At 36.1% G+C, this 27,715-nt stretch overlaps 2 protein-coding genes across 2 annotated transcripts in view; both read left to right on the forward strand.

Annotated features, from left to right (window-relative positions):
• The window catches only part of LOC107710724 (transmembrane protein 248-like), a 20,937-nt gene extending 17,321 nt beyond the window's left edge, over positions 1–3,616 (forward strand). Inside the window, exons 6-7 of the mRNA XM_016515559.1 lie at positions 3,196–3,339; positions 3,504–3,616. Coding sequence (XP_016371045.1) covers positions 3,196–3,339; positions 3,504–3,524 — 165 coding nt within the window. The 3' untranslated portion in view covers positions 3,525–3,616. The remainder of the gene's footprint in view (positions 1–3,195; positions 3,340–3,503) is intronic.
• Positions 3,617–8,829: 5,213 nt separating this feature from the next.
• LOC107710708 (rab effector Noc2-like) overlaps positions 8,830–27,715 on the forward strand; it is a 50,675-nt gene continuing 31,789 nt past the window's right edge. The window contains exons 1-5 of the mRNA XM_016515542.1: positions 8,830–9,156; positions 13,971–14,061; positions 14,217–14,360; positions 15,214–15,343; positions 19,994–20,080. Coding sequence (XP_016371028.1) covers positions 13,985–14,061; positions 14,217–14,360; positions 15,214–15,343; positions 19,994–20,080 — 438 coding nt within the window. The 5' untranslated portion in view covers positions 8,830–9,156; positions 13,971–13,984. The remainder of the gene's footprint in view (positions 9,157–13,970; positions 14,062–14,216; positions 14,361–15,213; positions 15,344–19,993; positions 20,081–27,715) is intronic.

A 27,715-nucleotide genomic window follows, 5' to 3' on the forward strand; every position in this document is an offset into this window, starting at 1 on the left:
AATCAGCTTGTAACACTCCAAAGAGAAAGGAAAACTTGAAATCGCATCATATGACCCCTTTAAATGAGTTATAAAGTCTTAAATGACTGTAAAGAGTTGGGAGAAAATCTATGTGTCAGATCCATAGACTGTATCCGCATCATGTGCATCAGGTTTTAAAGAGACAGCGCTTATTTTAAAGTGAAACCTGCTGAAGTCTGTCATTGATGTAAATCAAAGAACAAAAGAAAAAGAGAAATCCTTGGACTGTTCTAGTCGCTGATTAACTTTTATAGCTTGAATAAAGATTTAATATGTATAGTTTGTGAAGATTGTTTTAAAATCACTTAAATTAAAAGTTGTTATATATTTCAGAGCCTATTAAATGTTAAAAATGGCTTTCAATTATACTGTAATGTTGAATGGCTATAATTAATAGGTAAAATTGAGGGAAAATGCACCAGCAGGACAAAAACTTTGTAAATATGTTTAGTTATTGTAGTAGTAATAATTGCCTGTTTTTGCAAAAAGAGTTTCATGGCCGGTAAATTTTATCATGCCATTGGCAGGTGTGGCAAAAAGGTTAGTTTTAGGCCCTGTATATATATATATATATATATAACTAGGTACCATTTTAAAGATTAGAAATTCAGCTTTCGAATGGATCCAACCTTAACCTGTGCTGAGTAGTCCCTCTAAACCAGAGTGTACCGCTGGCGGGCACCACCTAGTGAAGAAAAAAATAATAATCACATTTTTCAAAACCACTGCCTTGATCGACACAAAATAAGTGTCATTTGAATGCTTGGAGTCTGAACTTTACAATGCATGTGGCCACTTTGATTAACTCCTAAGTAGTGCTGAGTAATTTGCTGATAAATAGAATTTTTTTCCCCCGTAATTTATGAAATGTTTTTTGTGCCATGTACTCTAATATGTCAAAAACATCATACAGCTCAGATAGTCATGTGTTATATGTCATTTGAATGGCCTCACAGAGTAGAATAAAACAAGTGTAATTGTTTGGGGCTTTGACTAAACTTGAGCGAGGCATTACTTCTGTGTATGTCACTCAGAAAACAATCATTTCAAAACTGTCAAGGGCTAAGAAAAAAGCTACCTTGGTTCCAAATTCTGTAACTTTTGATTACTTCATGATATCATCACGAAATGTAATTCACAAACATATTGAGGTTTTTTTTCTCCTAGCTTATTTCTTTCCTGAGATATTGAATGTCAAATAAGAAAGATGTGAAAAATTTCCCTTGAGCACACTGATTTTTCTTACATTTTATCACCTATTTCTCAGCAAGAGAATGTCCAAATGTAAAGAAATTTTTTCCCCTAAAAATATAGAAAGATTTCTATCAATCGGTACCTACCTTTTGACTGTCCATGCTAGGTTTTTGGAGTTATGAGTCTTTACTTTTGTGTATGTCACTCAGAAAACAACAGTTTTTAAAATGCCTTCAGGGTGTCAAGGGCTGAACAAAAAGGCTTCTTTTGTTCCAAAATGCTGTAACTTTTGGATACTTTATGCTATCACCACAATTTTACCTCCTACCTTATTTCTGTCCTGAGATATTCATTACTTCTGTGTATGTCACTCAGAAAACAATCATTTCAAAACTGTCAAGGGCTAAGAAAAAAGCTACCTTGGTTCCAAATTCTGTTACTTTTGATTACTTCATGATATCATCACGAAATGTAATTCACAAACATATTGGGTTTTTTTTTCTCCTAGCTTATTTCTTTCCTGAGATATTGAATGTCAAATAAGAAAGATGTGAAAAATTTCCCTTGAGCACACTGATTTTTCTTACATTTTATCACCTATTTCTCAGCAAGAGAATGTCCAAATGTAAAGAAATTTTTTCCCCTAAAAATATAGAAAGATTTCTATCAATCGGTACCTACCTTTTGACTGTCCATGCTAGGTTTTTGGAGTTATGAGTCTTTACTTTTGTGTATGTCACTCAGAAAACAACAGTTTTTAAAATGCCTTCAGGGTGTCGAGGGCTAAACAAAAAGGCTTCTTTTGTTCCAAAATGCTGTAACTTTTGGATACTTTATGCTATCACCAAAAAAATTGAATCAGATACAGCTAACATGTTGGGGAACATCACCAAAAATTTATTTCCCCCCTATCTTATTTCTTTCCTGAGATATTGAGTGTCAAATAAGATGGATATGTAAAATTTCCCTTGAGCACACTCATTTTTCTTACACATTAATCAGCTATTTCTCAGCAGGAGAATGTCCAAAAATACAGAAAGTTTTCTATCAAATAATACCTACCTTTTGACTGTCCTTGCTACAGTTTTGGAGTTATGAGTCATTATTCTTGTGTATGTCACGCAGAAGAAAACACCTCTTCAGGGAGGCAAAAATGCTTAAAAGGCTAAAAGAGCAACATTTTGAACAAAAAACTGAGAAAATTGTGTTTTTGTCAAAGACTATGTCCGGATGGGATTCAGAACAATGATCCAAGCATAGATGGAGTAGATCGCTTCCATCAACACCCCCCAAAGCTTGCACAGTCCTGTACCACTTTCTGGGTCGACATTTCATTCGGTAACATTTAATGACTGAAGATCACGTAATTTTTACATATGCATCTGCTTACATATGCGATTTGTTTCTGCTGCTTCTTCACCGTGTTTTGATCCAGACATTCCGTACTCTTTCAGAAAATGCATAATAGTGCCTCCTACCATGTAACAATGAAAAGACAGAAAGCCGGGAAAATTCGATCAATGGTGAAGCAAACATTGTCTCATAAATGATGAAAAATCCTGTCAATGGTGGGAAAAGCGTTAACATCATCCACTTGTGATCGGATCAGTGAAAACTCATTTTAATACCAGTGAACAGGGCCTCAGAACATCTTAGCAACAATATAGTGATTTTCTGAGAACCACCCACAACAAACTAGCATAGTGTTGGTGAGTTCTGCACAGACAAACACCATGACCAAATCTCTTTTTTTTTTTATTGTATTGTTTTGTTTTGATTTTATTTCACCTGCTATTTACCCTATTTTATATTGATTTGTAAATGTATACTTTTTTTATTCATGTTATAATATACCTGTATTAAAAAGTGATATCACTTTTTTGATAATTTTTTTTGTACATTTTAACACAGAGGCAAGTTGTGTTGTGTACGTTGTCATATCCTCACTACAATTCAAGAGTGCACTCTCTTTCCCGATAGGACGATCGCTCTCTCATTAACCTGCACCTCATGCACACCAGCTACTTCCTGTTTGTGATGGTCATCACAATGTTCTGCTATGCAGTCATCAAGGGCAGACCAGGCAAAGTTCGACAGAACAACTCCGATTTCTGTCCAGAAAAGGTACGACTTGGTCTATGAGATGATCTGTGTGATTAGTCTGCTAGTTAAAGCAAAACTCAGTCTGGTAGAGAAGTTGTGCATTTGCTGACATGTTGATGTCGTCATCCAGCTCACAACAAACAAGTGCACTAGCTGAATTCAAAAAGTGCCTGTTTTTCACACAGGTGGCCTTGTCTGCGGGATAAACGGGGGTTTGAAGGTGGACATCTGAACCGAATCATATCGCAAAGGGAAGTGAGAAAACTACATGTTGCCTACTGAACCCAGGAGAAGGGTGCAAAAAAAAAAAAAAAGCTTGTGAATGCATTACTCTGCAATGTTGGGTCACTCCAACCAAAGACTTTTAAGTGCCTGTATCTACTGTGTAAATAATTCTAGGACTCTTAAATTCAGTACAGAAGCAGTCTGCCTGAGCTTCCCCCTGCACCCTGTGCCATCCTGTATATGTTCAGTATATCCAGTATCAACAGAGGACAGTGTTTGACTAGAGATGTTCAGATGGGCAATATCACCTCCACTAAATCCGATCCCTTTTCACACTCGCTCTTTGTGTTCTTGATCAAAACACTTCCTGTTTGATTTCTCTGGAAGTGACCTTTGCCTTGTCATTCCTCTCGTGTCTCTTTGAGGACAGGAAGATGTCTGGATCTCTGCCATGTACCGTGATCAACCTGCTGGTCATGATCTTTGGACGAGTTCTGCTAGAGATAACCGCAGGCTTCTGTATGACATGCTGCCCACGGTTTTATTGTGAACATGTCTGACTGAGATGCCCGAGTGGAAGTTGACGCAGCGCTCGATTAAATTCCTCTTAAAAGCAAATAAAAACATAAAACATCTTACTCAGAATGTCACCATGTTAGTGAGTCGAGATAAGATGCCTGCTCTTGGATCGATGGATTTGTTTGTTGAAATCTGAATTAACGCAATGATTAATGGCTTCGGCTTCATGTTTCTGAACACTTCAAATGAATGTATTTGTAAAATCAGCAAATTAACAGCAATGATGCAGCATCGCTCTCTTGTATATTTAACATTGTAGTTTAAAAAATGTAAATCATTACTGTAGATATTTTTTGTAATCACATTACCTGTCTTCGTTTTCCAGTTTTGTTTTTACAAAACCATTACCTTTATACATTTCTCTACCATCCATTGTGTTGCCTTTTTATTGTTTCATTTCATGCCTCATTTGATGCGTAAGCTATGCCTCCGCAATATCTGACCTGTCTTTTTGCCTTCCAAATCTTATTTTGTTATTCTTATTGTCATTAGGTTTTAATTTCCACCCAATGAAATGCATATCATGCATCATATCGCATGAGACATATATTATGAGAGAGTGCTTTCCTCCTCCATTCTGTCTAGTTCAAGCTCCTATTTGGTTTTGAATTGCATCTTTGTCCTCTCCACCTACAAAGTTTCACTGCTCTTTATCGACGAACGCATTTTTCCATCATGACTTGCTTAATTACGGCCCTCTTAAGCTGCATCAGTCACGGTTCATCAGCACTCCCCTTCTTTCGCTCTATATTAAAGCCCATAATAAACAAGCATCAGACCACTAATGTGCCTTTGCACTGTCACCCATGTTCACCTCACTGTCTTTTATATTTAAGACCCGTTTCCTCCTTCGGTTCAACCTGCTGTATTCATTTTGAATTGAAAGAAATCCTTATGTACAGCTCACATGGACTTCCTCACCATTTCATATCCAATTCAGAGTCAAAACTTCAGTGTTGTTTGGGAAAGAGTGGAATTCACTTGTGCTTTTTCTGTTGATGTATTTTAGCGAACACTTGTTTAACTCGCCAAATCCATCCTACAATAACTAGTTTGATAGATTTTCAAAAGAAAAAAAAAAGCTAAATGATTACATGCTTTGAAACCTCTTTGAATAGCAATATCTTGCATTTGTACGTTTAACTGATGCGTTTGGACTTTTTTTTCTTTTTCTTTCTTTTTCGGATCGTGAGATCCGTTCAAACCAATGAAGGAGCCTTTCTGATAGTGAGAGCATTCTGCTTCATAATGCATAATTTCTGTGATCATTAAAGTTGGCCTTTCAGTGCCTGGAGGACAATGGAAAATGACAACGAATTCCACGGACGCTGCCTGATGCTCAGATCATATTGATCTTCCCCCTCGTCCTTCCTTTGGGCTCGTAGCATTTGAGTGAAGTGTATTTGTAAGTGGTAGAAGGCCCTTTCCTTGTCTGAACTTGTGGTGCACACTCTCGCCGGTTCCCTCGTGTTGGCGAGAGGCGTCACGAGCCCTTGGACTCGTCATGATGCATGATTGTAAATGTTCTACCTGCTGACCTGTTTGTATGAGGACAATCCCTCTGTTTTTGTTCCATTTGTAAGATATTGTAGGCACACGCTTTGCTGAATAAAATCTGAGATAACACTGACTTCATGTCGTTGATGTTTTGTCTTATTAAAGACCAATTTCATGGTTCAAGTTTTTTTCAACTCTAATTTAATCTAATATTGTTATTTGACTCTAATCTTATAGATCAAGGTTAATAATAAAACAATGTAACATCCATTAGTGGAAAATGGAAAGCAAAGTATTCTCAGTTTGCTAGAAGCAGAGAGCATGTTATAAATTTAAGTGGTTGGTTTGGTGTGGAGGGCATGACGGATGCACTCCGTTCTTTTGAAGGCCATCTGGGCGTAACTAATTGTATTTTCTGTCAATAACGGATTTGATGGCTGCCGCAGCCGGTTTACCTGAGGAACGAGAGCTTGACATTTCTGAATTTACTTTCTACTTTATCAGATGAATAAGCAACAATATACACGTTCGAGTTTTTTTAAAAAGCATTCATTAATCAAGCGATTTATTGTTATAACTGTGCACTTGTCACTTTTTTTTATTTCTCATGGTGGGCTTTAGTCAGTTTCTATAGAGACATAACGTAAAAAATTTACTGAAAACAGCTATTGAACATTTCCAGTGTTATTGCTTAGAGAAAAAAAAAAGTTCATTGTTCGGGCATGTTGAAACAGATTTTCAAATGTAAACAATAAAACAAAACAATTCATCAAGAAGAATGTAATGGGAAAAACATTCATATGCTCAAAATATCAGTCAGTTCTTGTGGTCAACAAGTATTGTTTTTAACATGTTTTAATCATTAAAACAAAAATTCTCTACAATAGAAATTCATGAAAAAATACCCTTGTCTTTAACTTTTCAATAAAGTCTGCTTTCATTATGTAGTCAACTTTTATCTGAATGTATTCCAGTGTGGTTTTATCGTGTTCACTTTATTTTACAATAGCTAAAATATGTTGAATTTAAAATGATGTTTAGATAATAAAATTCACTACAATCACTACATCGTAATAAACATTCAAAACCACAGCTTAAAACACACACACAAGATTCTTTAATGTTTTGAAAAAAAAGTATCTTATGCTCACCAAAGCTGCATTGACATGATCAAACATACAGTAAAAACAGTAACAATATGAAATATTATAATTTAAAATTACTGTTTTTTTTTAAATTATTATTTTAATATGTTTTAAAATGTCATTTATTCCTGTGATGGCAAAGCTACCAGTGTTATTGCTTAGAGAAAAAAAAAAGTTCATTGTTCGGGCATGTTGAAACAGATTTTCAAATGTAAACAATAAAACAAAACAATTCATCAAGAAGAATGTAATGGGAAAAACATTCATATGCTCAAAATATCAGTCAGTTCTTGTGGTCAACAAGTATTGTTTTTAACATGTTTTAATCATTAAAACAAAAATTCTCTACAATAGAAATTCATGAAAAAATACCCTTGTCTTTAACTTTTCAATAAAGTCTGCTTTCATTTTGTAGTCAACTTTTATCTGAATGTATTCCAGTGTGGTTTTATCGTGTTCACTTTATTTTACAATAGCTAAAATATGTTGAATTTAAAATGATGTTTAGATAATAAAATTCACTACAATCACTACATCGTAATAAACATTCAAAACCACAGCTTAAAACACACACACAAGATTCTTTAATGTTTTGAAAAAAAAGTATCTTATGCTCACCAAAGCTGCATTGACATGATCAAACATACAGTAAAAACAGTAACAATATGAAATATTATAATTTAAAATTACTGTTGCTGATTTGGACCTCGAGAAACATTTCTAATGATTATCAATCTTGAAAACAGTAACCGTGCTATACATTTTTGATGAATAGATCTTTAATGAATAGAAATTTTGGTTTGAAATTGATTTTTTTTGCAGTCTTACATTTTTCTGTAAAAAAAAAGAAAAAAAAGAAACAAACAGTCTCTCCAATATATTAGCAAAATTAAAATATGTGTTAAAGATTTACTATACAGTATATCATATTTAGCATATCCGGATGTTGTATATTGCACCCCATAAGTATTTTTCTCTAGGCCTATGCCTGCCCTGAGTTAGAGTTTCATTTATGGGGAAGTCGTGGCCTAATGGTTAGATAGTCGGACTCGTAACCCATAGGTTGCGGGTTCGAGTCTCGTACCGGCAGGGAGTGTAGGTGGGGGGAGTGAATGTACAGCGCTCTCTCCCACCTTCAATACCACGACTGAGGTGCCCTTGAGCAAGGCACCGACCGAACCCCCAACTGCTCCCCGGGCGCCGCAGGAAAAATGGCTGCCCACTGCTCCGGGTGTGTGTTCACTGCTGTGTGTGTGCACTTTGAATGGGTTAAATGCAGAGCACAAACTCCAAGTATGGGTCACGGTACTTGGCCACATGTCACGTCACTTTATATATATTTTGCATTATAGATTCAAACAATATTCATAAACATACAGTCACTCAAATGCTTAAATATGTTTGAACAGTAAGATCCCACCTCAGGAGAAGCACATTGTCTGTTGTTTAGACGTCTGAACAACAACTCTGCAGGCAGAAAAATACACCTGTCAGTAACTCCACGTCAGTTTTTTTTTGTTTTTCTCGAATACCTCAGGGATAAGAACTTTTTTTTATTGGTGGCATAGCATGCTGCTTCCCAACTATGTTTTTCCCAGTGATCTATATAATGACTGGATTGCACATTGCGTATTTATAGATCAGTGTTTTTTCCTCATCCTGTTTTTGTGTGTGTGCTGCCTGTACTTTTTTCATAAGCGCCTGTTGCTAAGATACCCAGGAGAGAGACAGGCCTCTTGACAGGTAGCAATTCACAGATGCCCAGTTTCCAGTGTTCGTGCTTCAATATTTCCAGGTTGGTCGGTGACTGATTAATAAGGAAATTTAATTAAAAATCATGTTTTTAAACTCTTAGGTATTTTTAGATATTCTTATGGTGTCACAAACACAGTGTTTAGCACCTGGCGTCTCTGTATTTAGTTTCACATTCTACCCAAAGTGACAATAAACGCACTTTTGACGTTGACTGTATTTTTGTGTTTAGTTTTAACACAAAGATCGTCTCTCTTATTTAAAAAAAAAAAAAAACAGTACACACGTGTACTTCCTCTTTTCACCTTGGAAACCTGCGCGCGTTTGCCCGGGAGGGAGCACGTGGTCAGCTCACCAGCATCTGCTGCGGTGGGAAGGTGTGATCTCAGATTTTCCCCTCGCTCGCACTGTTTTTACAGAGTTGTTGGAGATAAACTACTGCGTGGCTGTCCTCCAAAGAGGCCACCAAACCTCCAAGCACACGCGTTTTCACAATAAACACCTCTTTGACACCTGCTACATTTTTGGGCGTGCGCAGCTTTGACCTTGCCAATGAGGGTTTGTGTCTTGACAGCTGAGAGGCATTTGGAAAATAAATAACTTCTACTGGTGGTTTCCATTGAAAACATCACGTCTCAAGGTAAGGCACGCTCTTGTTGTGTGTAGACCATCTGTTTGTTTCCCTTTATGTTGTTTGGTAGGGAATAAAACAATTGTTTTTAAACAAATTAAATGAAATTGTCAAATTCGCGGGTTTGATTCAAGCTCGCAGAGATTTTAAAGAGGGTTTTCAGGATTGATTAGGTGATATTAAACCATGTGGGACAACTTCACCTAACGTTCTTTTCTGAGCCATTTTTGGTTCTTCTAACCATCTGGTGTCAATGTGATTTTAGTGTATTTTTGAAGTAATTTCACCTCACTTTTCACACAGGTGTTCTAGTGTGTAATCACAAGTATAGTTCATGACATTAAACATGATCCAACTAGAAAGTGGTGCAACACTTTTATTGTTGTTGTTTTATCACTTAAAGTAAACTTCTCTTTGTGAAATGTTTTGTTTGAAAAGTGTGTTTGCGCTATTTTTCTTGTAAATAAATAACACTTGGCCATGATATTCATAGATTTATAAGTGTGCAGATACTTTTTTTCTTTTTTTGTGCTTGAGTTGATTTTATTGGCTTGAAAGTTTTATTGACTGAATTTCCGCCATTATTAAACAAGCTAGTAAAACTGAAGTTATAGGGTGCATTTAAGATACAAGTAATTTTATGGAATAATGCCAAATTTACACTGCAAAGAAAGGTGGCACAGAAGCACTTCTGAAGTGTTTAGTCTTTACACAGACTGATGCTGCTAAAAGGTGGCTTAAATGCTTTTACACAGAAATTGCACCTTTTAAACAGTAGTTTGATACTAGGGACTAAGGTGGGTCAGAGCAGGCGTAATTTAGCCTGGCTTTTATGCACCATTGCAGACTTTTGAGAAAGTGCAGAGCAGCCTTAACTTGACTGTGTAAAGATGCTTCATGTTTTCTTATATTATGCCAAATTTACACTGCAAATGTGGCACATAAGTGCTTCTGAAATGCCATGTAGGTGTCTTTACACAGACTGTATAATGCTTTTTAAATTTACACTGCAATGGTGGCACATAGAAACGTCTGAAGTGGCATTTAGGTATGTTTACACAAACTGTTTAATGCTGCTCAGAAGTGGCATAAATGCATTTACATAGCATTGAATGTTAACCAAACACTTTGATACTAGGGCATAATTTAGTCTGGCTTTTATGCAGCATTACGTCTTTACACAAAATTTTGAGCACAGAGCAGCCTTAACTTGGCTGTGTAAAGATGCTTTATGTTTTCTTATATTATGCCAAATTTACACTTCAATGGTGGCACAGAAGCACTTCTGAAGTGGCATTTAGGTGTCTTTACGCAGACTGTTTAACGCTGCTCGGAGGTGGCTTGAATGCATTTATGCAGCAATTACAACTGTATACTTTCATACTAGGGGCTGAGGTGGGCCTGAGCAGGCAGAATTTAGTCTGGCTTTGCCCCACTGAATTTTAAGCCAGTGTCCTGACATTTCATCCTACCCATCAGATTGTCCTACCAGGGCTCACTGCGCATGTGCACATCAATATTGCGTCAATTTTGAACAACACATAATTACTGTATTTGCATTACTGTTAGGGTAGGTTTAGGGTTGGGGTAGGTGAACGCGTTAATAAAACATAATCTGATGGGTAGCATTTTTTGTTGTCGCATTGTGCTACCTACTGTTTCAATGGGAGGTAGCAAAATCTGACAGTGTAGCACAAATCATCACATAGCAGCCTTAACTTAAAGTTTTGTAAAGATGTATTTATAGTTATTTACTGGGTGCTTCAGACACTTTCCATAAAGATGCGGTCTTTGCAACTGGCGGTCTCCCACGCAGCTTAATTGCATGACCACCAGTGAACATACTTATTCCACAAGAAATTTGACAATGTTGCCATCACTTAATATTCTATTCTAAATGATTTAGTGCTGCAGCAGACATAGCGAATGAGATTACTGTGATTTATATTGACTGATTGTAAAGGCCAGGTCAATAGTAAAGCCTTTAGCCTCTAGCACCTATGAGCCCTGTCTCAGTTTGGTTGTATCACCGTCACTCTTTTGTTTCTTTATTCAATCACTGTAATAAGTGGAGTAGCAGGATGTTTTGGATGAATTGTGCTCGGGTCATGTGACCTGATCCATTGCAAGAGAGGCAGCAAACCTGATCTGAGATCAGTGTAATCAGGAGTTTCCTCCTCCTCCTCCGTCGCCTTATTTCCTCTACTCTCACTTTCTCATGCTGAGAGACGGCCAGAGTAACGCCACTTTATCTGTTCTCTTGTAAGGTAAACACTCTTTCTTGTCTACCTGTGCCTGTTTGCTAACTGCTTTTAAGTGGATTAGACTTGAATGGATGCCAGAATGTTGACGTCTTAAAAAGGTGCCTTGCCTGGAGTCAGAGACCTGCAGTTAATGTAATAAAGACTGTGCCTATCCTTTTTCTGTGTCATTTAGAGGGAGCAAGAGGACATGGGTGTTTTCTTTGAGGGAATGGATTGGTGGATTATTCATTTTGTATCCCAGGTTAAAAACAGTAGTTAGAGGACTATGTATTTTCTCTGAATGAATTCCCTACTGGTTATCAGTCAGGGTTTTCTTCAACGTGTGAAGTGTAAATGGAAGAAAACACACAAGAACTTGGAGGTTGTTTGATATATGTACTGTCCAAGTAAATACCAGGGTTTGCTGTTTTGTGGTTTGCTGGACCTTTTCTTTCTCTAGAATTAAAGTTATTGGCTTGAGAGGAAATGCTAGTTTAACTAAGTCTGCTAGTGTAACTAAGTAGTTTGCTGGAGTCGTTGTCATCTGTGCCCGTGGCCTGTGCAGCAGAGCCAAACAAAGAGCAGGAGTTTTCATGGAAATGTAAATAGACTCGGCCTCGCTTAGCCGTGAAGGTGTAGATTGTGTCTGTGTTACAAAGAGAGTGAAAGAGAAGTGAGCAAGTGCTTTAATTGACTTAAACTTGTGCACAATATACAGTATATGTGTTTGATGTAAATACAGAAAGTTTATCATGCATTGAAAGTCATGATTGTATCAACCGTATTAGCATCTGTTTGTTTTACCACAACATGAATAGATTTTTTTTAAATGACATGATGTCCCCATCATCACTACTACTACTACTACTACTACTACTACTACTACTATTATAATTATAATAATTATACATAATAATATGCATTTATAAGTAATGATATGTAAATACATACACACACACACACACACACAAACAATAATAATAATACATATTTATTATATCATTTGAAAACATGATTTATATACATTAATTCAATAATATTCTTACAAATACAATGTATTTGTAATTTTGTGTTTCTTACTCTAAAAATAGCGAGGTTTCCCAAATATGTATTTTTTCTTTTTTGATTACTTAAAAAAAAAAAAAAATATATATATATATATATATATATATTATTATTATTATTATTGATATATACAGTACATTTAGCAATCATTGTAATGTAGAATTTAAATAAGTTAATTCAGTAATATTCTTAACAAATGTGAATGTGACTGTTTCTCCAGTATATATCATATCACTTCAGAAAAAAAAGTAATCCAAAATTAATACCTATTATAATGTGTGTGTATGTGTGCACATATATTATTTGATACACATTTTTTTTGATTGTTTCTGTTACACAACCCCTTTCATTTAACTAGGATGTAACTCATCAGTTATTAATTAAATAGGGTCCATGCAGTACCAGAACATATGAACGGATATACAGGCTAATTCCATTTAAGAAAATGTACTGTTATTTTCATCAAGTATTATGTTAGACTGCACAATATGTCTTTGTGTTTGGTCTCTGAAACTGCCATTTGGCAGGTGTTGTGAGATGAATAATCCAGTAATCAGTTGAGCTGCGTCCTTCCACTTTTACATAATTGAATGTAAGCTCTATCACAACCAACAGCTAACACCTGTCAAAGCCAATGAGCGGCTGTAACGTTGAAGGTGAATGCTTATTATATATTTATATTAACGCTCGGAAACAATTACGTTCTCAAGCCTATTGTATATTGCTTCTGTTTTTTCATACTTTTACATCATACTTTAGTTCACCTGATTATTCTCATAATGATTTTAGACTTGTCATTCTATTATTATTATTATTATTATTATTGATATATACAGTACATTTAGCAATCATTGTAATGTAGAATTTAAATAAGTTAATTCAGTAATATTCTTAACAAATGTGAATGTGACTGTTTCTCCAGTATATATCATATCACTTCAGAAAAAAAAGTAATCCAAAATTAATACCTATTATAATGTGTGTGTATGTGTGCACATATATTATTTGATACACATTTTTTTTGATTGTTTCTGTTACACAACCCCTTTCATTTAACTAGGATGTAACTCATCAGTTATTAATTAAATAGGGTCCATGCAGTACCAGAACATATGAACGGATATACAGGCTAATTCCATTTAAGAAAATGTACTGTTATTTTCATCAAGTATTATGTTAGACTGCACAATATGTCTTTGTGTTTGGTCTCTGAAACTGCCATTTGGCAGGTGTTGTGAGATGAATAATCCAGTAATCAGTTGAGCTGCGTCCTTCCACTTTTACATAATTGAATGTAAGCTCTATCACAACCAACAGCTAACACCTGTCAAAGCCAATGAGCGGCTGTAACGTTGAAGGTGAATGCTTATTATATATTTATATTAACGCTCGGAAACAATTACGTTCTCAAGCCTATTGTATATTGCTTCTGTTTTTTCATACTTTTACATCATACTTTAGTTCACCTGATTATTCTCATAATGATTTTAGACTTGTCATTCTGATCTGTTACAGCTCCATAGTGAAACATGACAGACACAATGTTTGGCAGTGAGAATGAGCACTGGGTCTGTCCCAATGACAGACAACTAGCGCTTAGAGCAAAGTAAGTTTTTGTTTGTTTAAATCTGTTGCACAAATTGCATTTCAGCATGTCATTCTTCAAATCACTTAATGTAATGTGTGTTGGAAAATACAGTCATAGTGATTGATTTCTGATGAATGATTTTTCTCTTGTCTATGTGTCTGTATTCCACTCAGGTTACGTACAGGCTGGTCCATCCACACATTTCAATCGGAGAGACAGAGGAAAGCTCAGACACTTGAGAAAAGAGAGCTGGATCTCATCATGAGTGTCATCCACCGCGCTGAGCAGCTCGAGATCATTGAGCAACACCGGATTGGGTGAGACTTTATCAGTCTGCATCACCTTTATGCTTTTTCATGCCTTTTTCTGCTTTGTCACACAATGTCCTGTCTTCTGTAACTTTAGATGTGTGTGTGTTTCAGGCGTTTAGTGGAGCGTCTGGAGAACATGAGGAGATCTGCTGTGGGCCTTAATGACTTTCACTAATGTCACTGATCATAAACAAGATTTCTACTTGATGTTTTAAAAAGTGTTTAAAATGCCACATGAAAAAACATGACATTTGTTTGTGGTCAGTAGTATTTTGCAGTGTTTTTGAAAGAATTCTCTTATGCACAACAAGGCTGTATTTATTTGATCCATAAAAATACAGTAAAAATGGTAATATTGTGAAATATTACAATTTAAAACGTTTTACATTTTAATATATTTTCAAATTTAATTTATTCCAGTGATGCAAAGCTGAATTTTCAGCATCATTACTCCAGTCTTCAGCTTCGACCAATTTTGTGGTTGTACTGCTTAATGTTTTATATGGAAATGTGATACTTTTTTCAGGATTCTTTGATAAGTAGGAAGTTCAAAAGAGCAGCATTTATTTGAATCTTTGTAACATTATAAATATCTTTATAATGTAATTGATCATTAAAATTTACTCGAATGCATATTTGCTGAATAAAAGGATGCTTTAATGGATACTTACTGAATGAAAGTGTTTATAAATAAAATGGGTAATAGGAGTTAACCATTATTGTTACCTGAGCTTTGGTTAGATCACATTATTGGCAAAAAATTAGATAAAATAAGGTAAGCTATACATATAAGACACATTACAGCATATAGCATCTCTTTTCTTAATGAAACCTAAAAATAAAGGTGTGTGTGTTTCAGGTGTCTAGTGGAGCGTCTGGAGAACATGAGGAGATCTGCTGTGGGAAACGGCCTGTCACAATGTCTGCTGTGTGGAGAGGTGTTTGGTCTGCTGAGCTCTTCGTCCGTCCTCTGTTTGGACTGCTGCATGGTACAAACTGGTCTAAATCTTCTCAACATGATGTTTTCTACCCTTCACACTCACTGCTTTTTACAAGTACGCTTATGCCGAGTTCACACTGCACGATTTTAGCACGATTTTTCACTCGCCGACAGGTTTTGCGAAATCGCCGACAAATGCCCGAAATCGGAGGCAAATCGGTGCTCGTTCACGCGAGTGACAATCACGCAGTGTGAATTATCAAAGACGCGATCTGAGGGAATCGCCGACGCCGATTCACAATCACGCTGTGTGAAATGAGTTCTGACTGAAAAACACATCGGTGATGACCTACAGCCAATGAGAGACCAAGATACAGGGCAGGGGGAAGTTCGGGGAGGAGTTATATGAAACGTAGTTTGCGGACCAGTGTTGCCAAATCCGCGATTGCCGCCGGTTGTTTTTTATGTCAGCAGGTTGAAGCGACCCCAATAACGTGATATTTAGGCCCTGGATTGTGAATTGTACCAGGAGAACCCCGCCAAAAAAATGTGTATTTTACCCCCAAACGCGATTTTTACTGGGGGACCCCCTCGAAAGCAATTGGGCTATTTTCAGGCTAGTTTTGAGTAGTAATTGGGCGGGGTTTGTAGCGAAAACCTGGCAACCGTGCACCAGACAGAGCTGTCGGCGATTCTTCCTATTGTGAAGTCATGCAGTGTGTAACTTTCTGTCGTCGTTCCATCGTGCAGTGTGAACACAGCAACAACTGAATGCTACCCCAGATAGTCGTTCAGTGTGAAACCAACAGTGATGCGACGTCTTTGAAAATCGTGCAGTGTGAACTAGGCATTAGTCATTTCCATGTAGTAACAATGTGGGCTCATGCAGTAATTCTTAGACACCACATAGTGGCAGCAAAGATCTGTACATACAAGTCATACAAGCATTCATTGCATACAGAAAATATGCATACTGTGCACAATACATGTGTATATACTGCAGTAAAAGAGTTCTGGAGAGAATGACTCGCATGTTCCCTCTGAAATTTCGTATGGGTTTTTGGAATGGTGGATTTAGATTTATGATTAAAATAAGGTCTGTGGTTCACATTAGGGCAGACCGGGGTAAGATGAGCCATGTTATTTTTTACATTATTTTGCTTCGTCATATAGGTTTACCACTGAAGTAATTGCAACTTTTGTGCCCGTGTTATCTCACTTATTCTTTTAAAAAGTAACATACCTTAAGATTTATATGCATTTGAAATTAGAACTTGTAGAAAAGCATTTAATAGTCATAACCATCTGAAAAAATAAATAAACAGGATTTAGGCCTATACTCCATTCTTTGCCTCCTTAAATCTGCGCAATGTTGCATTGTTTCTACATTGCATTGTTGAAAAATCTTTCCGACCCCAAGCTTTTGAATGGTAGTGTACAATGTAACATTGCTAGGGTGACCAGACGTCCCGTTTTTCCCGGGACAGTCCCGTATTTCAGCTCTTTTTTTAGTGTCCCGACTTATTTAAAAAAAAAATCACAGTTTGTCCCGTATTTCAATTTCTTTACGATTGAGTGATCAGAGCGAGTAGTAGAAGTGTTCTGTCACGCGAGAACTGCCTAATCAAAGGTAAGTAAGCTTGTCGTAGATCCAAATTACCATCCAATCACAATTCGTTATCGATTAACATGCAGTAAGTGAAGACGGGATAGATAGGCGGAATCGCACTGAATGACAGACACACAGAAGCACTGTATCGCCCGCGCGATCCCAGTTAAAATGTCAATCGTGTGGAGTATCTCACGTAAATACAGTCGGTTATGGCTTTAGTGAACGTAAACAGGTGGGTGAAAACCAGATATGTGTCAGTATATTATATTCATTCGGTCTTAAAGGGACAGCAGCTTAATTAAATACCTGTCTGGCTCATTAATTAAACAAGTTTATTTAATATTTAATGTATCTATTGTATTTTTCTTATGGTTTGTAATTTGCTTTATTTTTATATAAAAAAATAACTATGTACGTGTGTGTATGTAGGCTATATATATATTAATTTAGATATCATGAAATAAAATTTCTCATATCTCATGTTAAAAAAAAATTTCTGAGGAAACAGATGGACGACATGATAGAGGAGCTGTGTTTTAAGTAGTATGGTAATATGCTCAAATATACATCTCAAATATAATATATTGCCTACTATAGCATGCCATTACAAATATTGATTTAACTTTGACTTGTTCTCAGTGTGACCACAAGGGGGAAGTGTGCAACTGAAACACTGCTTTAGTGTACTGATATTGCACATTGTGGCATAAGACAGATACTTTCCACTGAACTTTGGATTACAGTTAGTAGTTTACTTTGAGACAGACACTGACTTGACACAGGACTAAGAAGTGCTAAAGACTGAATGAGGTCCTTAACAGCAGGTCTGTGCCAGTGAGGACAGAGCATCTGTTCTAGAAACCCTGTGCTCACATCACTCCTGCTCTCTCATGAACTGTGATCATTCTCAACAGCTGCTGTTTCTAGACATGCAGGGGAAATTAATGAATTGATCATTGTTATTATTGGATTGGTAATGCTTCTGTGTTCTGTCAATATATGACCATCTGTGTTATAAGACTGTGTTGATCATATACCATATGGAATCTGATTAAATGTATGGTATCAGGGCTGGAAATCTCTTGCTAATGTCTTTGGAGTGGTTTTTAGCAAGTTGCTAGTCTGGTTTGGATGGTTGATATGCTGTTGAAGGGCTGATTATCAGAAGTTTTATCATCCATAAGGTGAAAATAATAACTTAAATTATCATTCGACTAAGAGGTACAAATCGACGTGTTAAATGCCCAAATGAAGTGTTAAACCCATGAATCTAAGTGTGACTAAAGATGCACAGTATATCAGTACCATATCGGTTCTCAGCTCAGCAGTTTTTGTTGGTAGCATTTTAGTTTGGGGAACAATTCTCACTATTAACTAACTTATAACTATGACTTTTGCCTCCATAAACTCATAATTTACTGCTTATTAATAGTTAGTAAGGTAGTTGTTAAGTTCAGTTATGGAGTCGGATTAAGGGATCTAAAATATCCCATCAACAGCCAGTATGCTAGTTATTTGCATGCTAATAAGCAACTAGTTAATAATGAGAATTGGTCCCTAAATTAAAGTGTTACCGTTTTTTATGTTGGTATTGATTGATATTGAATATTTATTTGTGTATGCTCATTTTCTCTCTTTTTTTACGTTTAATATTACCTTTGCTGTCATCTAACTTTTATTTAAAGTAAATCTTTAAAAAAATATTTAATTAACAATATAAACCCATTTAAACAAACACATAATACATTTTTAAAAAAATATTTTACATTTCTAATGTAGTGATGTCTAAATTCATTTGTGACATTTTAAAATGATTAATTTGAGTTTTTGGTGTTTTAATTTATTTTAACAAAATTGTATTGGATTTTGTTCTCAACCATTGCAATGGTTATCTGCCATAATTATCAGTGTTAGCTTCTAAAGGGTAGATGTTTCAGAACAGTTTTATTTATTTCATAAACACTCTCTGTTTTTATTATTGTTAAGAAAAAAAATTAAGAAAAAAAAAAAGTCCCGTTCTAAACTCATGCCATTGGTTTAGGTTGACAGAAGGCCACCTCCAAGCTTTCTGATTGGCTAAGACATGCGTGCCGCAATCAGATTAATTTTTTACCATTTAGAGAGCCTGGAGCTGTCACAGAGTGAAGTGTGATTTCTCAAGACACCCAATTTAGTGATATCTGTCAAAGAGCAGGGACATTTTATGCGTGGTATTAAACCGCTTACAGCAGCTTTAAAGGTGGCTCTCACTCACTGAGGAATCTTTAGAAGTATTTAACGGAAATTGAAGAGATTTCTTTGTGCCCTCTTGCTCACATTCTCTCTGTTCTTCTCTCGCTCACTCCATCTCAACGCAATTTAAGTATATGGAAGTTCTGCTAAAACTAAATTACTGGCACTTCAGTCTAGTGTTTGTCTTCTATTACATAAAGCCTGATTAAAGGTTCTTTCTCTTTTCTTATTACAACAGCGTATCCCAGCCCTCACCTTCAAATTGATTCTTAAAAACCAAGCCGTCAGAGTCCACACTAATATCTCCCGCTGTAATTTAATTTATTTTAATGTGGAGAGGAATGTTGCTTTTTACAATCAGCACGATTGCAGGGTGGACATGTTTCTGCTTCAACATATTAAAAAATGGCATTGCCAGTTATCTTGCAGGTAAACTTACCAAATCAAACATAATCATAAAAAAAAACCCTGTGGTGCACAAATTGTGGTACACTTTCTCTGTATGTTGTCTTGAGCACAAAAGCTCAGCTTTCACTGGGTGAAAGATTGTTAAATTTAAAACGCATTCATAGCAGGATATCACAGTATAACATTTATTTTCCTAACTTTTTTCTTAAAACAAGCGCACACATACACATTTAAATATACTTTCCCTAAATATTCTAATATAAATATTTTTACGCTATTCGCATTTTTTTGCAAAAAAAATTCACACTTAAAATAAGAGAAAAAAAACTATTTGCCAATATAAGAATAATGAAACACATTTCGCTTATGTCTTAATGCATGTTACAGTGGTTATCAGGTTGTGTGTTTGTTTGACATGTTCTAATGGTATGCGTGTTTGTGTTGCAGAAGGTGTGCACTAAGTGTGGAATCGAGACTGCAGGCAGTCAAAAAAGGTCTCAGTGGCTTTGCAAGATCTGCAGTGAACAGAGAGAGGTATAGTACCACGCATGATTAAACTTCAAACTAAACAACCCTATTTGTGCTTTTGAATTAGTTTTTGTTCAGATGTGAGAGCTCAGGGGTGGAATACTAATAATAGAATAAGAAATCTAGTTCCAGAGGATCTCATTTCTATACTGATAATCAACACAGTCTCAGACAGACTGCCTACAGTCTGCCCACATTCTGTTCACTGACCATCTGATGCATATTGCAAACAAAAATGAAAATCTCAAAGTCCAAGCAGACTTCCTGGCTGCATTTCAACTTGGTACTCCAGGTGCACAGGTTTTTATCAGTCCGCCAGGAAACTAAATTTTTTTTTATAAATGTACTACATTTTTTGTTTAAAATGTACCGGGTTGATATAATGAGAGGGTATGAGGAAGAACTAATCACTGGAAATGGCAAACTTTGCAAGGTTTGTGACTTCAAATCCATTGACATCTTAATCAAATGGTTTCTTACTCTCCAAGCAAGCAGTTATTTTCCAGAATAACCTGAAGTTATACCTTTTGCATCAGTTCTGTTTCATTATTACTAGCTTATGTTCCTACATCATGACTACTTTCAACAGCAGAACAACAGAAGTGAAAATGATGGTTGACAAAGGGTATGACACCAAAAATGAGATAAGTAATGAGTCGTCACAGTAAGGTGAATCAGGCCATATTGTTTGTGGTCAGACTGATGATGTACTGTTGGACATTAATAAGAAAATCTAATCTCTTTTCAGAAGGCTAGTGCTTCGCCTTCAAGCTTGTGAAGAAATTAAATTGCTGCCTCTCTGTTGATTGGAGTTTGTGTGTGTGTGTGTGTGAGAGAGAGAGAGAGAGAGAGAGAGAGAGAGAGAGAGAGAGAGAGAGAGTGAGAGAGTGAGAGAGTGAGAGTGTGTGTGTGTGTGTGTATATATGTAAGGTTCAGGGTCATCATGAATGAAGGAGATGAAAGAGGAATCATTTAGCCTTCCAACCTCAGACAGTTTAAAACCACAGGCAGACTGTAATGCAGCCTGAAACATTTAGTATGATCATGTTAGATCATGCTGAGTATATAAAAAATCCATAAATGCAAATAGCTGATTCAAGTTCAAATTGTGCTCTAAATATAGAACCACAATTCAATTGTATGGTTGTTATCACTGTCGGAGGCTTTAAAGGGGTCATGAACTGGCTTTTTTATTATTTTATACTGTTGTCTGAGGTCGACTTATGACGTACGCTTGGTTTTTACATTCAAAAACATCAAAATCTGTAAGTAATAGGATATTTTCTACCCTGGTTTTTGAGACCGGCTCGGAAAACGCTCGGTTTTTATTGGCGTGACGCATTGAAGACTAAGAAGTAAATGCCCACTGCTATGATTGGATAATAGTTTTGCATAGTAAACTAACTTTCTGTGTGTCTGTTTGACAAGCTACGTCCTTCATAGTTGGAGCCTTCTGTGACTTTGGTTAGACACGTACACATAATCAGGACATATCAAGCGATCTCAAACAAAGCAATAGTGACACACAGTACAAATATTTTTTACTTGCAGTGTACTGCGCCATTCCTGTCGGATCCAATATAGACACAGCATTGCTTTTTAATATCAGTCTCTCTGCAAATCCAGCGTCGAACTGTGTCTTGTTTACAAAGGAATCCGCGGTGAAATGAAGTGAACAAATGCTCAATGTTTTACTAACATGAGCTGAAACTTCATTAAAAATAAAGTTCAACCACGCATTCCTAATATTTGAATCCGAAGGAAGGTTATGCAGCGACTGTGTTCTTCCACAAACAGACACTGCACAATATTTTGCGATCTTCAACGGCATGTTTATTACTTGGTTGCTCGATCCGGTTTAGCGCCACTTATGTTATTTTCCTACTATGTCTTGCACAAATCAGTGGCCGGGGCTTCAGAATTAGGTGTTGATATTCTTCTGTGGAGGCGGTGCTTAACCTATCTATTACGTCATGCATAGGCACATTCCAGGATCTGGCGTTCGCTGGGCCTGGTGTCAATAAAAGCTTTTATTTCAGTAACAAGGACGTTTTTAGTTCTGAAACTTACAGGATATTCTTTTAGTACGATGACCTCTTATATCAAAAGCTCAAGTAAAAGTTGATTTCTCAATTCATGACCCCTTTAAAAGAATGTAGCGTGTGATGCAATACTGCAGTTTTCATAAATATTGATATTCCATGAAGATTTTCCTTCATATGGAACTATAAAAACATTGTGCAGTTCATTTTCAGTTCAACAAAACTGGAGTTTTTGATGCACTGCTGTGAATAAAATGGACCCCATTTCCAACCCAGAGCTGGAGAAGGTGATAGAGGCTCCATAAGCAAGACTACTGCTACGGGCAAACTGTCTTATCATTGGTTAGGCAGATAATAGAGGCTTGTTGTCAAAATGACTGTTTCTTACTGGTTTTGGAGACAGTTTTGACACTTCTGTCACTGCTCGCCCTGTTAGAGGAGCGCTCTAGGTTTGCAATTGAGACATTCTCTACTTTTCACATTACATTTTCACTTTGGTCTTAGAAATTCTGACTGTACTAGTATTAATAGCAGTGTTAGTACGTGATAGTTCAGGCCAAAATTGGAAATTGTCTCAATTTAATCACGCTCATATCTCATGTCACCAAATCTATATGTTAAGGTCTTTTGAAGAATGTTTTAGCTGTTTTTGTCCATACAACAGCTACAAAAAAAAAAAAACATTAGCTATGTTACCATCCAAAGTTGTGAATTTAAAGGGGTCATATGATGCTGCTAAAAAGAACAGTATTTTGTGTATTTGGTGTAATGAAATGTAAAAATCTATTTAAATTATATTTTAAAATATTTAAAAAGAAAATTATACGGTATAACCAATTTTTTTCACTTTCTTTCTTGGAAAAGAAAGAATCACTACAACTTCTGAAAGTGACCAGCAGTGTTTTACGCACGCCCTTGCGATATGCATATCGCAATATTTACATTTGCAATATTTTGATATTTTCTATATATCGTGCAGCCCTACCCGTAATGTTATATATTAAATGACAATGAATTTTTTAGACTTGGGAGTGGGCCATTAGCAACGAATAGCAATGACCCAGAACACCCTGGCAACCACATAGAAACATGGACAAATCGCTCAGAATACCTTAGTATCCGTGCAGTATTGCCCTTGAATCCGGGTTTGCATGGATGCCACGCATATTATCTTCATGTTATTTTCTACTGCAAATAAGAACAGATTTAGAAAGTTGCTTTCTGTGTTTCATTTGTAAGAAAGCAAACGGATCCAGAGCTCCCCATGTATGTTTCCATTAGACTTTGAAAAGGTCAAGGAAAGATCCATTTAAAGAAGTAATGAAATGTGTGTTTGGGGTTTGATAGGATTTGTCTTTTCCAACTGCTCAGTCACATAGTCAGTAGTTTCATCCAATATAAAGCCTGTAGTCTGTAAACACAAGTTTTTGCAAGCTTCATCTCAAAGCTTCATTTGTCTTGTTTTTTTTGTGAATTTTTTTTTAAAAATAATATGACAGTTCATGGTGACTATGGAGAAATAAAATTGTCATCATTTACTCACCCTCATGTCATTCCAAACCTGTGACTTTATTTCCTCTGTAAAACACAAATTATATTTTGAAAAATGTTTCAGATGTCAATGGGCTCCAATGGGGAAATGTCTTATTGTTTTATTTTTTGTTTTGTCCATACAATGGAAGTCAGTGACCACCAAAACTGTTTGCTTACCAATATTTTTGAGTTCCACAGAAAAAGAAAGTCATACGTCAAGTTTGACACGACTTGATGGGGAGTACATGATGACATGCACCTCGTTCATGATGACCTGCTTCTCGTCCTCATTACCCATGTCCCAGAAATAACACATTGCCCTCCAGTGCAGAGCTCAGCTTCAGTGGCGCCCTCAGTGATCCCATCTCCTGTCACAGCCCGCTTAAACACACTAACCTTCAGCGCTAATCACAGCACATCACGGCGCAATTAGCCACAGATAAGTGTTGTCAGATGCTCCTTCATCACCCCTCTGTAGTTAAAGCCCAGCAGGTAATATTGAGCAGTGAGATCAGTGAATGGCAGATAAGATAGATGGATAAAGAGTTGGACAGTGAAAGTCTTCATGTTAGATCACTTATTAGCCTCAGGGTTTCACATTGATTCATGGTGTCGCAAAAAGCCTTCTGTTGCAAATCACAGATAGGGGAAAGTTTCTGAATTTTTGTCGGGAGTGTAGTGGCATTGGCAGGATCCTGATTCGAGTTGAACATGCACTATCGTTCAAAAGTTTGGGGTCGATAAGATTTATTTATTTATTTTAAGTTTTTGAAAGAAGTCTGTTATGCTCACCAAGGCTTATTTGATTAAAAATACAGTAGAACAGTAGCATTGTGAAATATTGTTACAATTTACAATCTATTTTAATATATTTTAAAATGTAATTTATTCCTGTGATGGCAAAGCTGAATTTTCAGCAGCCATTACTCCAGTCTTCAGTGTCACATGATCCTTCAGAAATCATTCAAATGGGCTGATTTGAAACTGTTGTTTTTATCAGTGTTAAATTATTTTAAGATTATAATAGGAAGTTCTAAAGAACTGAATTTATTTGAAGTAGATTTTTTTTTTGTAACATTGTAAACGTTTTTACTGTTAATTTTGATAAATTGAATGCCAAAGTCCTGAATAAAAAATTAATTCCTTAAAAACAAAACATTTTATGTAAATAAAGACATTTTGGTAGGGATGCACAATATACTGTTACTAGTTTTTCATACTGTACACTTATGATATTGATAAATTATTTATGTTAGTTTTAGACATCTTTTGACCATAATATGAAAATATTGGTATTGGCAAGAATTTGAACATCGGCATAGTTCTACATTTTATTGATTAATTGATTGATTTGTCAATTTGATTGGTCTGTCTGCTCACAAAGAAGAAAGTTTACAGATAGTTTACTGAATTGTTGGTATTGCCAAATTTGAATTTGTCCAGGCATCATGGTGTAGTACACATATTAAAGGGATCGTTCACCCAAAAATTTAAATTACCCCATAAATTACCCATCCTCAAGCCTTCCTAGGTGTATATGACTTTCTTCTTTCAGACAAATATAATCGTAGTTATATTAATAAATGTCCTGGCTCTTCTAAGCTTCATAATGACAATGAATGGTGGTTGAGATTTTGAAGCCCAAAAAAGTGCATCCATCCATCATAAAACGTACTGTTGCATACTGTCGTATGCACGTTCATGAAAGAGTGGCGTTCCTGCGGATGACGTAGGCGTAGCGTAAGCTCCGGTGAGAATATGCTAGTCTCACGAGAACCAAGTTTTGTTTACAGCAAAGGAAAACCAGTCTCCTCTTGGCTTATATCGAAATCCTCCGACATTCTTTACAAATCCTTGTTTTGTACTACTAATTCGTGACCGGTGTTTTGTTTTGCTCTCTACTCTGCGCTTCTGCATTCGTCACTTCTCACCAGAGCTTAGGCTACGCCTACGTCATACACTGGGACGCCACTGTCTCGTGAACGTGCGTACGACAGTTAGTGGAAGCTAGAGATTACGGTTTATAAAGTTTTAAATATGGATATTTTTCTTGCGCTGGGATAAAAAATCCAAGCTAGGAAAGACCACAGGCAAAGTCTTAGTTTGTTTATATGAAGAGATTACTTTTATTTGTATTATTCATTTATTTGTTTAACTTGGGATTTATTTTTTAAATTTCAATTTAGTTTTGTTATTTGACATAAAATATATTTCAATTTCACAAAGAAATGTGAAGCATTTTGTCCAAGAAATAATAAAAGTACTCTTTTTACATTTATAATTTGTCTTAAATCTAATTTTGTTAAAAAAAAAACAAATGTGAGAAAATCGTATTGTGAAACCAGTATCGTGAGTCTTATCGCATTGTGAGCTGAGTGAATCGTTGCATCCCTAACATATGCAGAGACTACCATAAGTAATCTCTTGGTAGACCTTCAGGACATTGTTGTTTAAACAGTATGATGCAGTATTTCAACTTAAGGCTCAATCAGATTTTGAGGTGAGACAACCTGTAATAAATCTGTAAAAAAGTTTTTTTTTTTCAGAACATGCCAATTTTACACTAATAAAACACAAGTTTGCTTAAACACAAGATTAAAACAATAATTTGAGCAAAAACATGGATGCAGTTTAGCTGCTATTTGTAGGTAATGAATGATAGTTTCTTCTTATCGGGAAAGCACAAGGCCCACAGAGCATCCCCCGCATCAATTCTGCGTCCATCCGTTCGGCCTGTGCTGCTATCAGATTACTCTCTTCCCAGGACCTGTGGTTTTATCAGAGACCGTCAGTGATACACAGCCCCTCTGCCAGTGCAGCCCCTGCCCTCTTAGGTTAAACACACAGGCACAATAAACACAGATGGCTAGAACCCCGCTGAACCTGTCCCAGGAGGCTGAACTACAAGTCAGCTCTGTTTGAGATGCTCTTTCATCAACTGGAAATAGTTTACCAATACAGGAGAGAGATTTACAGCATGTTCCAAGACACAGTATGTGAAAGCAACTTTATACCCATTTAAAATCCAATCCACTTTCAAAAAAATCCATCTCAAATTCATGCATATAAGCTTACAGTACTCCCCCTTCTGAGATTTTTACAAATTTTATTCTATTATTCTAATTTAAATACAAATGTTAATGCATTACTTGATAAAGTAGGAGACATTTAAATATCTTACACTGTCGTTGAAAAGTATAGTTGAAAAGTTTTTAATGTTTTGGCTGCATATATTTGATCAAATACAGTAAAAAACAGTAATATTGTAAAGAAAATTACTTTTATTAATGTTAATATGTCCTTGCTGAATAAGAGTGTTAATTTCTTTAAAAAAATAAAAAAAAATACTGGCCTTGCCTTAACTTTTAAACAGTAGTGTATGTTCAAGGCGAGTCCTTTCAATTTTCTTTTTTTTTTTTTTGTGTATACTCGGAAATGGTAGAGGTGTGCAGAAACTTAATTTCTCCCTCCCTCAGATTTATGTTCTCTTATGAACAACTTCTATCATGTGTCAAGAAATTACAAACCTGATTATTGAGCTCCTACTCAGAATATGTAATCAGAGTTCAGCCCACACAGCTCTAGTCAGAGGTTTATATTCACAAGCCAGGCCCTTTTTTTTTTGCTCCAGGAGCTCTAGTGCTTTAGAAGACATCCTGACATTTCCTAAATGTGTGTGTATTCTATTATAACATTGTTATTTTATTAAAATTACAAAAAGCAAAAGAGTTCTGAGTATTTCTACCTTGAATGGCCAAAGCGGTCAAATTGACTGTTCGCATTACAGACGGCGTATAATTTCTGCGTTTGTGACTTTTTCCCGCGTTTGAAGATGCACGTCACTGTTGTCTAGCAACTTTTGTTCTAGTTGTTTTTATATTCTATTGCTAAGCTAAAATTCCTGTTAGTAAAAAAGCCGGGTGGACACCTCCAATGCACGTCACTGTTGCCTAGCAACTTTTGTTCTAGTTGTTTTTATATTCTGTTGCTAAGCTAAAATTCCTGTTCGTAAAAAAGCCGGGTGGACACCTCCAATACAACAACTGATGTCATTCAATCTGCCAAC

This window comes from Sinocyclocheilus rhinocerous, unplaced genomic scaffold (assembly GCF_001515625.1).
Source record: "Sinocyclocheilus rhinocerous isolate Xijiao unplaced genomic scaffold, SAMN03320098_v1.1 scaffold597, whole genome shotgun sequence".
NCBI lineage: Eukaryota > Metazoa > Chordata > Actinopteri > Cypriniformes > Cyprinidae > Sinocyclocheilus > Sinocyclocheilus rhinocerous.